This window comes from Mustela erminea, chromosome 18, assembly GCF_009829155.1.
Source record: "Mustela erminea isolate mMusErm1 chromosome 18, mMusErm1.Pri, whole genome shotgun sequence".
NCBI lineage: Eukaryota > Metazoa > Chordata > Mammalia > Carnivora > Mustelidae > Mustela > Mustela erminea.
The window spans coordinates 36,955,613-36,968,352 of NC_045631.1; the positions used below are offsets into that span (position 1 = coordinate 36,955,613).

At 44.2% G+C, this 12,740-nt stretch overlaps 1 protein-coding gene across 3 annotated transcripts in view; it reads left to right on the forward strand.

Moving 5' to 3' along the window:
• The window catches only part of SPOP (speckle type BTB/POZ protein), a 64,974-nt gene extending 53,283 nt beyond the window's left edge, over positions 1-11,691 (forward strand). For 2 of the 3 annotated variants that reach the window (XM_032320254.1, XM_032320256.1), the window contains 5 exons: positions 2,105-2,282; positions 5,064-5,119; positions 5,598-5,720; positions 9,460-9,602; positions 11,119-11,263. In XM_032320254.1, coding sequence (XP_032176145.1) covers positions 2,105-2,282; positions 5,064-5,119; positions 5,598-5,720; positions 9,460-9,602; positions 11,119-11,263 — 645 coding nt within the window. Of the gene's footprint in view, positions 1-2,104; positions 2,283-5,063; positions 5,120-5,597; positions 5,721-9,459; positions 9,603-11,118 lie in introns of all 3 variants that reach the window. The other variant, XM_032320255.1, reaches the window with a different exon arrangement.
• The last annotated feature ends 1,049 nt before the right edge of the window (positions 11,692-12,740 follow it).

Here is a 12,740-nt window from a genome sequence, read left to right on the forward strand (position 1 = left end):
ATCTACAGAACAAGTCTGGCTCAGACAGTAAAGGTACATTCTCCTTCCTGCTGTGTTCCTGTCTGTGTCTGGAGAGAGGAATTGCCCCATTGAGACAAATCACAGTCTTTGGGCTCCATTCATTACCAAGCGTGCATCTAACCAGCAGAGGGTCCACTGGTAACCATAGCTTGACATTCGGCTTAGTTCTTGCCAGTTCATTTTACCCCATCCAGTAAATTGCCATCAAGTGTTAATGACTCTGGGCTCCTATCAACCTGGTTTAATATAAGCTTAGGAACCCAGTGCCAGAAGCATCCTCCATCCCCTCCACTGGCCATCCCAAGAGATTCCTGCCTTTTCCTGTGAGGAAGTGGATTTAATTGGTCTTTTTCTTTTCTCCACCCACCCCTCCTTTTTTAAAAAATCAGTATTTTGAGGCTATAACTGGAGACTGGAAACTTCTACTTCTGGTGTTAGTATGAGAAAGTGGCTGGACCAAATTAGAGATCTTAACATAGGACAAGAGAAAATCTCCGTGGGGTGGTTTATGCTGGGTCCTGAGCTATTAAAATAATGTTATAATCTGGCTCTGATAAATGTGCTATTGATGTTAAATACATTCATAATTGATTAACTTGGCTGCTTCACTGCACGGGATCATAATGGTTAGTTTGAAACAAATGAATACATTTCTCGACCTGATAGTAAATATCTCACTCCTTCAGAAAAGAGACTATGGGTTATTTGGATGCCAGGGCATTCGTTTTGCCTCTGGGTTTATGACTGCGTTAAGGGATGACTTGCATCTTGAAGGTTGAGAGAAATTTGGGTCATTTAGGATATTCCTAAGCTGTCTTTCTCATCTAACTTGTAGCAGTAGAGCAAGAGTGAGGAGCTGATTCTCAAGGTTTGTGAATTCTGCTTTGGTATTACCAATTTTAACCTCATATGATGGACAAGGTAAAGCGTAACAGTGGTTGTTAGGCAGAAGACTGATCTGCTGGGCCTTAGCTTCAGTTTGGTAGTTTCCATTTATTTTAGAATGCTACATTATTTATAAATCCTTGTACTTGGCATCTAACAAGTTTATCTGAGTTTCACTGACCCACCTTGGTTTTTATCTAGACTGAACAGTTAATTGAACTAAAGTGTGTTGTTGTTGAAGTCAGGCAAGTTGGTTCCCTCTGTAAATCTGTGGCTGTCACTCTGTTCTAGGACTAGAAGTGCACATGGGGCTGGAGCCAGGCCTCTTGTAGGTCATTGTCCCAAGGGACTGAGGAAGGGTGTCAGTGGTGTGGGATACCCACCGAGTTGTTAACTGCTGGGGAAGATCTTCCAAGCCCAGTTCTGTTCATTAGACTAACATCCGTGAGGAAATGCTAATTATTTACCAGGCCCAAGAGAAGCTGCATTTTATTTTCATGTTCTAGACCTAGCTAAAATAAGTGAAGTGCTTTTAGGCTTATCAGAAATTTTTTCTTTTAGAGAATTTTAAATGGTAGTTTCCATAGGAATTCTTTGTTTGTTTTAAAGATTTTATTTATTTGAGAGAGAGTGACAGAGAGATCACAAGCAGGGGGGAAGGGTAGAGGGAGAAGCAGACTCCCCACTGAGCGGGGATCCCAAGGCGGGACTCGATCCCAGAACCCTGGGATCCTGACCTGAGCCAAAGGTAGCCACTTAACTGACTGACCCACCCAGGTGCCCCTCCATAGGAATTCTTTGTATTTAACCTTTTGCTTAAAGCAGAATAAGGTAAACACTTGAGGTTTAATGTGTGCTTAGGTCAGTATGCCTATCTTCCCCTACCACCACCACCCCCGTTTTGCCCAGGTTTTCAAGGCAGGGGAGGCAGAGTTCATTAGCATTTGGAGGAGAAGGAGATTTGTGGGGCTTTTGCCTCTCATCCTAGAATGGTGCAGAATAAGTATGATTGTGGCAGATTGGAAATTACTTGATCCACAGGATAAAGCCTTGATTTGTGGAGGTGGTTTCAAGAGAACATGACTAACGTTTGTATCTGAATGTACTACAGCATTGAGGTAAAAGTCATCTCTTCTCCTGCTGGGAAGAAAACTCTTGGTAACAAAACCTCTGGGCTGTGTTTCCTTGTCTTTCACAGGTGAGCGTGGTGCAAGATTCCGTCAACATTTCCGGCCAGAACACCATGAATATGGTGAAGGTCCCTGAGTGCCGGCTGGCAGATGAGCTGGGAGGACTGTGGGAGAACTCCCGGTTCACGGACTGCTGTCTGTGCGTTGCCGGCCAGGAGTTCCAGGCTCACAAAGCTATCTTGGCAGGTTGGTCTTTATTCATGAGAAGCTTTAGTTTTGGTGAAACAAGGAAAAATGGTGGCTGCATAATCACCTTTTGAATAACATCAACTCTTCAAACTGGTGCACAAAAAAGTAAAGCTAAATATATATATTTTTATGGTGAGGACATTAGTTGTCATAACCAAAAAGCCTACTCTTCGTGGAAGTGGAGTTTCTGTTTTTCCTCTCTCTAGGGGACTTAGGCCACCATTGTCAAGCAGTAGATGTGTATATTGAATGCATTTGTACCTAGAAGGTAGATGTCAAAACACTGGTTAAGAGGAGGTGTTAGACCCTAGACAAGGCCTTAAGATGTAGTGGAGAAGATTCTGGACGTGGGACTAAACCACCATCTAGCTAATTCCCCCAGCCCTGGAGTGTTAGCCTTCAGTACAGACATACCAGAAGAATGAGACGTGACGTGGAGGATTAGGTCTTATTCAAGGCCATTGTCCTTAAGACCAGAAAGACTGACAAAGAGTGGGAGCTGATAAGACAGGACTGACTTTACTTCCCACGAAGGCATAGCAGTCAGCCACAGACTTCTGTTCAGACCGTAAGACATAAGAGGAAATTGCATGAACTTTCAGGCAACAATTTTTTTTTACCAAGACTCTCAGCTCTATCATTCTAAAATACACACCTGGCAAAACCTCAGTCTGGCTCAATCTAACTGTCTTCCTGTTCCTGCTTTCAACTAGGTGTTACTGTCTACTGCCAAAGGAAGTCATCTACTCTTAGGTTAGTGTCTCCACAAGCAGCTAGGCTCTTGGCACTGCCAAGAACTCTTCTACAGATGCATAGTTAGCTCTCTTTCTTTTTCCTTAACAATAGATACTTCAGACTGTTTACCAGTCTCCTTTAATGTCTGGACTCCTGAAAGAGTTGCTTGCTACTACTTCTGAGAGAAAATTGAGGCCCTTCTCCCTCAGCTCTTGCTTGTCGCCTTACGTGCATTTTCCCTGCATTCTCTGTGGAGGAGGTGTTCTTCCTCGTGTCCAGAGCGGGCTGTCTCTTCGGCCTTCTGTTTCATATCACATGCCGCCTTCCCAGAGTCCTTACTCTGCCGGTTATACCCTTGTTGTCTGATATCTCCACCATCTCTCTTTCTCCGATTGTCTGTTTACCCTTAGCCTGGAAACTGGCTCAGCCGTCTCCCTCTAGTTATTCATTCATTCATATTCATTTTCTCTGTCTCTCTCTCTCTCCCTCTCTCTCCATTTCTCTTTAAATAGAGCTAAGTTTCTTGAGTTAGCACATTTACTGTCTCTGCTTCTTTCCTCCCACTTATCCTCAGTTCACCTCCATGCCACGAAAGCAGTTTTCTAAAGTTTTCTGACCTGCTAATTCCTAAATTTGAGGGATTCCTTAGTTCGTATAGTATTTGACTTCTTTCTTCTGCTTCTCTCCTGATGCTCTGGCTACTTCTGATGTGTGGCCTCCCTCTTCTTCACACATCCCTGTCAACACCGGTGTCCCTAAGGGCCTGCCTCAGTTCTCTTTTCCTCTGCTTATTTCCCCTGGGTGGTTTTATTTATTCTCATAGCAGCATTTTGTGTTTAGCCACTGAAGATCCTCTAAGCATACTGCTGCTTTGGGACCCTTCCCTTTTTAAAAAAAACCACCAGCCCTTTTACTCTTCGGCTTTTGTGATATACTTATTTTAGTACCTTATAGCTGATAAGCCTTCTGAACTAAAAGCAGTGAGAATTAATGTCCCTTTGGAATATTTTAAAATATTGAGTCACAGAGGGATAAGTGATTTGCCCAAGATAATGTGGTTAGAAAATGACAGATCCAGAATTAATCCTTTCTGACATAAACTGTAGGCCCAAGTTCAGGTGACCCGGTGGCTCACAGTCCTGCTACGTTTTCCATCTGGTGCTCCTCTCTCAGGTAGAAGTTTGTTAGTCTCCGCCTTCATCAGAACTTCTGATTTATTCAACAACATGATAAAGTTTGAGGGTTTTAGGCCTTTTATTACTTTCATGGTTGAAATTAAGTTGACTTATTTTTCTGTGTTCATTAGACCACAGTGGGCTTAAAACACCATTTCTCAGCCTTTTTTCATTATCCCCACTCCCCCAAGGAAAAAAAATCAAATTATTCCTAATGGGAGATACTAAATACTAAGGATTAAGTTTTTGTCAGGAAGGGTGGAACTTTGAAGGACCACAGATGGTAGTCATACCCTAGTTTTTTGGGTTTTTTTTTTTTTGTTGTTCTTTTTTTTTTCCTCTTTGGGGTGTTATCATCTCTATTGTGAATGCATGGCCTGAAGGAACAGAGCACCTGCTGTAAACAAGCACGCTCTTCCTTTAGTTAAAGGTCCACTGAGCCCTGTTCTTGGCCTCCTTGCCGTGTGGTCCCTAGAACTGGAGAATTTAGTATCATTGTTCTAGGCAGAAATTGGGGTATTAGGATGCCTTGCTTAGACCATGAAGGATCTTCCGTTTGAACCCCCAAATCTGCCCAGAGGAGGTCATTGTCCTCCAGTCTGAGTAATTTCGTTCCAGTATGAATGGTTGGAATGGAACTCCTGAGAAATTATTTTTAAAGTACTGATTTCTTTTTTCCCCTCTCTCATATTATTCTCCTCTGGTGTAATGTAAGAGAGGGATTTTATTATTCCAATGTAATTTGAGGCTAAGACCCTTTCAAATAGCAAAAGGACAAGTAAGAAGGTGATCTCCTCTTCATAACAGAAGAACCAAGAGGTTTCAGTGTGATAACCTTATCTGTCTCTGTTTCCCTTTCACTTTGTAGCTCGTTCTCCAGTTTTTAGTGCCATGTTTGAACATGAAATGGAGGAGAGCAAAAAGGTATGTGACAGAATGAAGATATGTCTTTTCAGCTAGGTGACTAGGTGCAGATGATTTCCCAGTTTCACACCAGGTGTATTTTTCCAGTCATGTTATTAAAATGGAATACCGTTCTCTGAACACTTTCTGAGTGCAGGGAGAGGTGGTCCAGAAGCATTCTAGGTAAAACAGACTCACTCCATCCCAGGTAGATCATCGAGTTTTGTGTGAGGTTCTTAGATGTGTGTTTCTACTCAGGCGAAGAAACACCAAAAAATCAAAGAAACAGTTGTCTTGCTCTTGTATTTGAGAAGATAAAGGTGGTGCATATGATGGGAGCAAAGGCTGTTCTAATGAAATAGGGCAAAGAGAGAATTCTCATCCGTGTTAAGTTTTAGACGATAACAAGCCTTTCTCTCACCAGAGCTTAAAATCATGAAAATTGTTTAGGGATTTTGTTCTGTTGGAATGTTTCTCATTTTCAGTTTTTCTGGCATAGAATCGGGTTGAAATCAATGATGTGGAGCCTGAAGTTTTTAAGGAAATGATGTGCTTCATTTACACGGGGAAGGCTCCGAACCTCGACAAAATGGCTGATGATTTGTTGGCAGCTGCTGACAAGGTGAGATAAGACTAGAAAAGGAATCACAAGAGGAGGAGTGTTTGTGACCTTGTGAGTTTCATGACTGGGCCTCTATGTTACACAGTAGGTAAGACAAGCGTGTATCTCAGTGTGCCCAGGGCAGTCCTGGGTTGCAGTAATTGATAGCACCACCACTTTTATTTTCCAAAGTGTCCTGCTGTCCAAGTAACTTCTGTGGTCACCCTAATTACAGAAAAGAAGGGTAAGTTTGATGTTCACCTCCCTTCTCTTCCCCATCTCACATGTAAGCACAGGGATATTAAAGATTCAGATAATACTAACATTTGACTTTATAATGTACAAAGTGTTCTTGAGTTGATTAACTTTTTCTTTCTAAATAGTGAGAGATTTTATTTTTTTAAACTTTTTCTTCTAATTCTAGTTAGTTAACCTACAGTATTGTAGTAATTTCATATATATAATATGGTGATTGAACAATCCCATATATTCTGTGGCTCCTAATGGGACAAGTGCACTCCTTGATCTCCGTCACCTGTTTTACCCTTCCCCCCCACCCGCCTCCCCTTGAGTGCATAAACTTTTATTTTAAACTTTGTCAATAAGAGGATAGTCTTTTACCCACTGTTGTGGTTAGAATTTTCAACTTTTACCTAAGGAGCTCTTGAAATATGCCACAGTCAGAATTACAAGATGACCGGTAGCTCTTGGGACGAAGAAATAGTACTGCAGTAAATGTGTGCGTTGATCATTTCATTTCGATTTGAGAAATGTTGAAGTGTGAAAATTAAAGTATGGACCTTAGGATCAAGGAAACAGAGGAAGGACCAAAAACAGTAGGCCAATGATTCCCAAAAGAAGTTTGGAGGGAAATGTTAATGAAATACTGAGTTTAAACAAGTCAAATTGGGGTTCCTGTGTGTTGGCTGTCTTAACTGCAAGATTTCTCAGAATCTTTTTAGTATGTTAATGTACACTGTGAGTTTTCTAAAAAATATGATAGACCGCATTTCTCTAGCTTAATCAACCCTGAAATCCTTTTCCTCAAGAATCACCTCTGGGAATTAGTGTCCCCAAAAACACACCTGGGGAAACTGACTTTCTTTATGCAGATAGGTCAGAAAGAGCTCCGTAACCTGTCCTCCAAGGCCCTGTGGTCTGAGGAAGCACACGCTCTTTTTCCTCTGGAAGTTTCTTAAACGGGTTTATACCTGGCCAGCAGCAGACCCCATGAAAAAGACCATTCCCTGCTGGAAGTGTTGTTCCTCTTCCTACCGTATGGTGCTCTGGCACCCATCTGGGGGCAGAGGTGGCTCAGACCTGAGGCCACTAGAGCCTTCCCAGGATTTCCCCGTGGGAAGAGTCTCCTTCCACCTTTCTCTGCACCTCGAGGACAGAGGAAGTACGTGCTTTGACAGTGGAGTTTTGTATTTATTGATCAGCTTTTTGGAGTGTTTGTAGAGGACGAGGCACGTAAATCCTCATTGATTGCATTTGAAAGGATTGAATAGTAGCTGTATCCTTTCAAGATTTTAGGAATCCAGTTAGGCAATGCGAACATTCCCTGTGCTTCCAGTCTGGCTCCGTGCTGACCACAGGAGTCTTGCTTTCAGTGGGGCCAGTAAGGAACTATCTGCTGTGAGCTCTGGAGAACTAGAAGACACAGCTTTTTGTAAACACACGTTTATAATGATCCTGCCTCATCTGCCTTCTGATTTTCAGTGAAGTTTATACATGCCAGTATAGCATGACTATGTATAGCTAGACTACGTCTAGCTCCTGTAGAGAGGAGTAGTGTCAGAAAGCCCACTTTTCAGATAGAAATACTGAGGCTGAGCAGTATATATTCTCAGAGCCAGGGTTTGACGTCTGTGTCATTCCTGGGTTTTCATTCCTGCTCCTCATCCAGAGAACGTACTGGGCAGCCCCCGTCAGTACGCAGAGCACGGGGATCAGCCTGAATTGGCATTCTGTGGCTGGTGTCTTCAGTATAGTGTAATAACTTACAGTTTTAAAAGACAAAGTAGTCGAATCGCAGCAGTGCTTTAAATTTATGAATGAGAAGTAAGTGAAGGTTGCATTTTCAAATTCCATTCAGAATTTCCTATCAGACAGTCTTTGCTCCAAGCTTACTTGAAAACATTTTTACCTTTACACCTCATTGTGAGCTTCAGGAAAACAGAATAAGAAATCTTTCATGGAAGGATCTAAACATCTAAAATTTACCCAAGAGGCTGAAACAGCTTCTTCTGGGCTTTTCCAGTCTCCTGGGGACACGTGTAATTAGACCAAAAACAAAACAAAACACGTTGGCCAGGCCTGGGAGACACAATTTCAATCTCCTGAGTAAGTACAGCCATTAGGCAGGTTTTTCAGAAGCATAATTAAGGAAAAAAACTTTGTCTCCCAAGGGACAAGAATGGCTACTTTTGTCTAATTATGCAATAGGGATCAGAACTATTCACAGTAAAAAGTCCTTTTAAAAGAATGTATCGAGAAAGGATAAGAGGAATGTTCTGTGCAGCACTGTATAAAGACCAAACATTTATTCAACCTTTTCCAGCCTTTTAAAACAAAACGGCAACCTAATTTCTTGCTTGTCTAGTGTCATTCCTGTTTTCCATGGAAACTGTTTTCTAGTTACTCAAATGTAAAAAATTAAAGCTGCACCAAAACCAATAAAACTCTCTTTTTGCTGCAGGAGATCACAGTGCCCACAGACATGCCTCCTCACCCAGAATTCATAAAAATAAAATTGTCTTGGTTTGATTGCCATGATTCAGCCTGAAGTAGTTATTGTGTCATTGAGTTCTGAGGTCCTGAAGGTGGGACCAGTACAGAGACTGTGGATACCCTTAAAGCAGAAGGTTCTCCTATGAACTGATTAATAATGTTTTATTTTGTGACTCCTTTTATACCTTCCTCCTCCTCCTCGCTCCTGAAGTTCCTTAGTAAGTTCATAATCTCATATTTGAGAGCACATGCTACAGTGGCATCAAAACAAATCCACTAGATCAGATGTGCCCAGTGTTAACCCAGACCTTCATTTCTAGAACATTTATACTCTTTACTTGGAAAATAGGAAGTTTTTAGATCAAAACTGGATCCAGGGTCTCTGCTGCTTTGTTCCTACCCTGAGAATCTTAACCTCAGCCTCAGGAAAGAGGACTCCATTTATCCCTTTCTCTTGAAAAGGAGACCTTTGGTTGACCCTCATTCAGGACCAGCTAGTGGCAGAGATGCTGGTGAAAGTCACCCTGGGGCTCCTTTTCACAGCCCAATGGCCAGTTGGCATACCTGCCGGGCTGGTGACATTGCTTAAGTAGAAAGGACTGTGTTTCACCCTCATTTGGCTCTGACTCAAAGGATGGCAGGAATGTAAAAGGTCATGTCCCATTGGCTTGAAGCATGGTTATGCCTCATCGTAAGGGAGGGTAGGTGGTGGTGGTCCAGGAAACACTCGAGTCCCTCTTGGGGCAGGGTGACCTTGAGGATGTGGGTGTACTCCCTAATGGCCATTTTCCCAGCAAATGGATTTTAGAACTTGAGTGGCAGCCATGCACGTTATTTTAGCGGTCTTCTTTTCAGCCTTGGGGCGTGCTTGTGCCTTATCACTGCGGTAGCTCAGTGGCCTTGTCACGCGCTGTGCAGTTCTGCTCCGGAGTCCCGTTGCGCGGCGGTCCCGCTGAGGAGCACAGCTGCAGCAGCCACAGCCCAGAGACACCCCCGCCCTGACCACAGCAGTGCTTGTGTCTTCCAGTACGCCCTGGAGCGCTTGAAGGTCATGTGCGAGGACGCCCTCTGCAGTAACCTCTCCGTGGAGAACGCCGCAGAGATTCTCATCCTGGCTGACCTCCACAGCGCCGATCAGTTGAAAACTCAGGCAGTGGATTTCATCAACTAGTGAGTCGGCACCTTCAAAGCTGTCCCTTCAGGAGAGCCAGGCTAGCAAGAGAAAGGAGAGGGACTTTGAATTAGGGAGTAAAACAGGCACGTGGCTTCGTTAGCCCCTTGTAGTAAGTAGAGGGTTTTCATCTTTCCCTTCAGCTTGACTGGACGGGAGATGGTTTCGGGAGATGGTTTTGCTCTGTCTTGTGGGGCTAACCCGATTGGTGAGCAAGGTGCCTTCCTTCCTGGCGGTGATGGGAAGCAGTGAAATGATGAGCGGCTGGCCTGGAAAGGCAGGGTTCCCGGAATGGCAGCACCTTCACTTCCCACTCCTGGGCTTAGTAGAGGACATGTAGGTCTCCGGGAGAACAGAGGTGGGTTTTGTATGAGTTAGTAAAACGTGTCTGACAGCTGATTGTGGAATGGGGAAAAGAGAAGGGATAACCAGTTGTCGAGGCTGTTAAATACTACATGGAAAGGAAGTGTTCATTCCAGCAGATCTGTCCTGTCATCCTAAATGACAGATGACCTGGCCATACTACTCTCTGCAGTAATTCTCAGTGGGGCATGTTCTGCTCCCTTGCCTGTTGGAGAACAGAAGTTGGGAAAAACCCAAAGGGGAGAAGCAGGCCTTAAAAAGCCCTCACAGGGGTGCCTCAGTAGCTCAGTGGGCTAAGAGACTCTGCCTTTGGCTCAGGTCATGATCCCAGGGCCTGGGATCGAGCCCCGCATCGGGCTCTCTGCTCAGCGGGGAGCCTGTTCCTCTCTCTCTCTCTGCCTGCCTCTCTGCCTACTTGTGTTCTCTGTCTGTCAAATAAATAAATAAAATTTTAAAACAAAAAACAAAAAACAAAAAAAACCCTCACAGCAGCAGTTCTGGGCTGAGGCCGGTTTAAAAGGTTGCTGAACATTATTTAACATAGAAAATGCCCCTAAAGAGGAATCAACTTCCTCGATGTAAGGTTGTTTGTAAGGTTGTTTTGAAGGAGTTTACCAACTGCGGCAAAGGCAGGTGGGAAGAGACCCCCAGATGTTCCTTCTAGGGACGGCTTGCTCCTTGCTGGACACTCGCATGGTGCTCTTTAGATGTTAACATTCGGTAGGGTGTGGTATGGTCCCCTCCGGCTGATCGAATAGAGCCGCGGCCATGATCTGGTCTGTGGTCGGGGACCAGAACGATGGCAGAGCCAGATGGAAGCTCAGAGCTGCGGGGCAAGAGAGCTCTTGCTCTCTCTCTGTAGTAGCATCACCAGTGAATGTGAGGAGCATCAGTGATGGAGAGAAGGGCCTGAGGAACATTTCGCCTTTTGTATTTGAGAGAGTGGGGGCTCCAAATCCAGGCTTTCCGAGCTGCAGCAGCCCCAGCCTGGGCAGCTGTCTGCACGTTGTGTGATGGGCTCTGTCTACGAAGGGTTCTGCCCGAGTGTTTGGCACCCTTTACAGCAAACTCCGGGAGGTTAGACTGCCCCAGGGGTGGTGGACCTCAGCCCTCTCGCACCTTTGATAATCCGTCTCTCCACATTTCTCCTAGTCATGCTTCAGATGTCTTGGAGACCTCCGGGTGGAAGTCAATGGTGGTGTCGCATCCCCACTTGGTGGCTGAGGCCTACCGCTCTCTGGCTTCAGCACAGTGCCCTTTTCTGGGACCCCCACGCAAGCGCCTGAAGCAGTCCTAAGATCCTGCCTGTCGTAAGACTCCGTGTGTTTTCCTGAAGCAGCAGCCACTGTTGCTGCCACTGACCACCAGGTAGACAGCGCAATCTGTGGAGCTTTTACTCTGTCGTGGGGGCAGAAGACTGCATCGTGGCCCCCAGACTTTCAAAACAGCACTAAATAAACTTGGGGGAAGCGGGGGGTGGGAAGGGCCCGGGACCTGGGGCTGCTCAACCTAATGAAAACCCTGTTGCTGCGTCACTGTGTTCCCTTTGGCCTGGCCGACTTTGGTACTGTGGGGATTCAGTTTAGGTGCCGGCCCGGAGGAGGTCCCAGCGGTGGTACTTCAGAGAAACCTGTCTGCATCTGACTGAGCAGAACAGATTGTCAGGTGCCTGGAGCAAAAAGGAAAAAAAAAAAAAGAAAAAAAAAAAAGGACATTTAGTTATAAGAGAAGGGAAAAGGAAAGGAAAGAAGAAAGGATTTTTGCAGAATTTCTCAAAAATCAATTTGTGGATTCTAGTAGTATTTATGTTGAGAGAAATTTTAGTCCATCCAGCTGTGCTAAAACTTCGATATTTGTGACAACTCCTCACCACCATACAAGTATCAGAAGAGCTCTCTTGTTGTTAGCACTTATTGTTTGCAAGAACAGAATACATCCTTTTATCCTTTTATGAAAATTGACAAGTGAAGGCGAGAGGGGAAGGAGGTTATTTGAGCTGGAAGATGCGTGTTCTCATGTGGTGGCTTTTGCAAAAAATCTTTATCGGTGTTGAAAACTGGAAAAAATAATTCATCCAGAATTCATACTGTCTTGACAAGAACTCTGGTTCTCTGTTTTTAGATATTGTGGAAAATGTTTTTTGGCATTTTTCTCTGATTTTATTTCTCCTCCCTCCCCCCCTTTTCTAAGAAAATAAAATGCAAAACAAAAACAGAACAAAAAGAAGAGAAAAGAAAAGGAAATTTTATTATTAATGCTGTGTGACAAAAATCCCAGCCCAGATTGCTCAGCTGTTCATACCTGACTTGCCGCCTGCGTAGGAGCCAGTCCTGTTCCTTCCAACTCACCCCTTTCCTACAGGGGAGAACTTCCAAATGTTAATTGTTTTCTTTTTGAAAATATAAATAATTACTATTTTGTACTGTGTGGTATCTCTGGTCTTTTGTTTCACTCACCTGGCTGACTTTTTGGGTCTGAGTTCCTTAAGGGATTTCAGAGACCTGGTTTGAGCCTTCAGCTTGCAGAGATTCTATGAGAAATGTCTACCCATGGGGATTTACTGTGTCTCCCTCACCCCGGGCTGCCTCTTGGAGCTCCCAGCATCTACCAGTGTCTTGTCCTCCTCAAGTATCTCACAGGCCTCATTCTAATGAGGGATCAGGCTCCTGCCTCTGCCAAGGCAAGTAATGGGGGTGGGCTTTTCTACCCCCTACGTGTTCTAACACCTAACTCCCAACCTCCCTTCTCCTAGCTAACTATAAAAAGATCAAGGG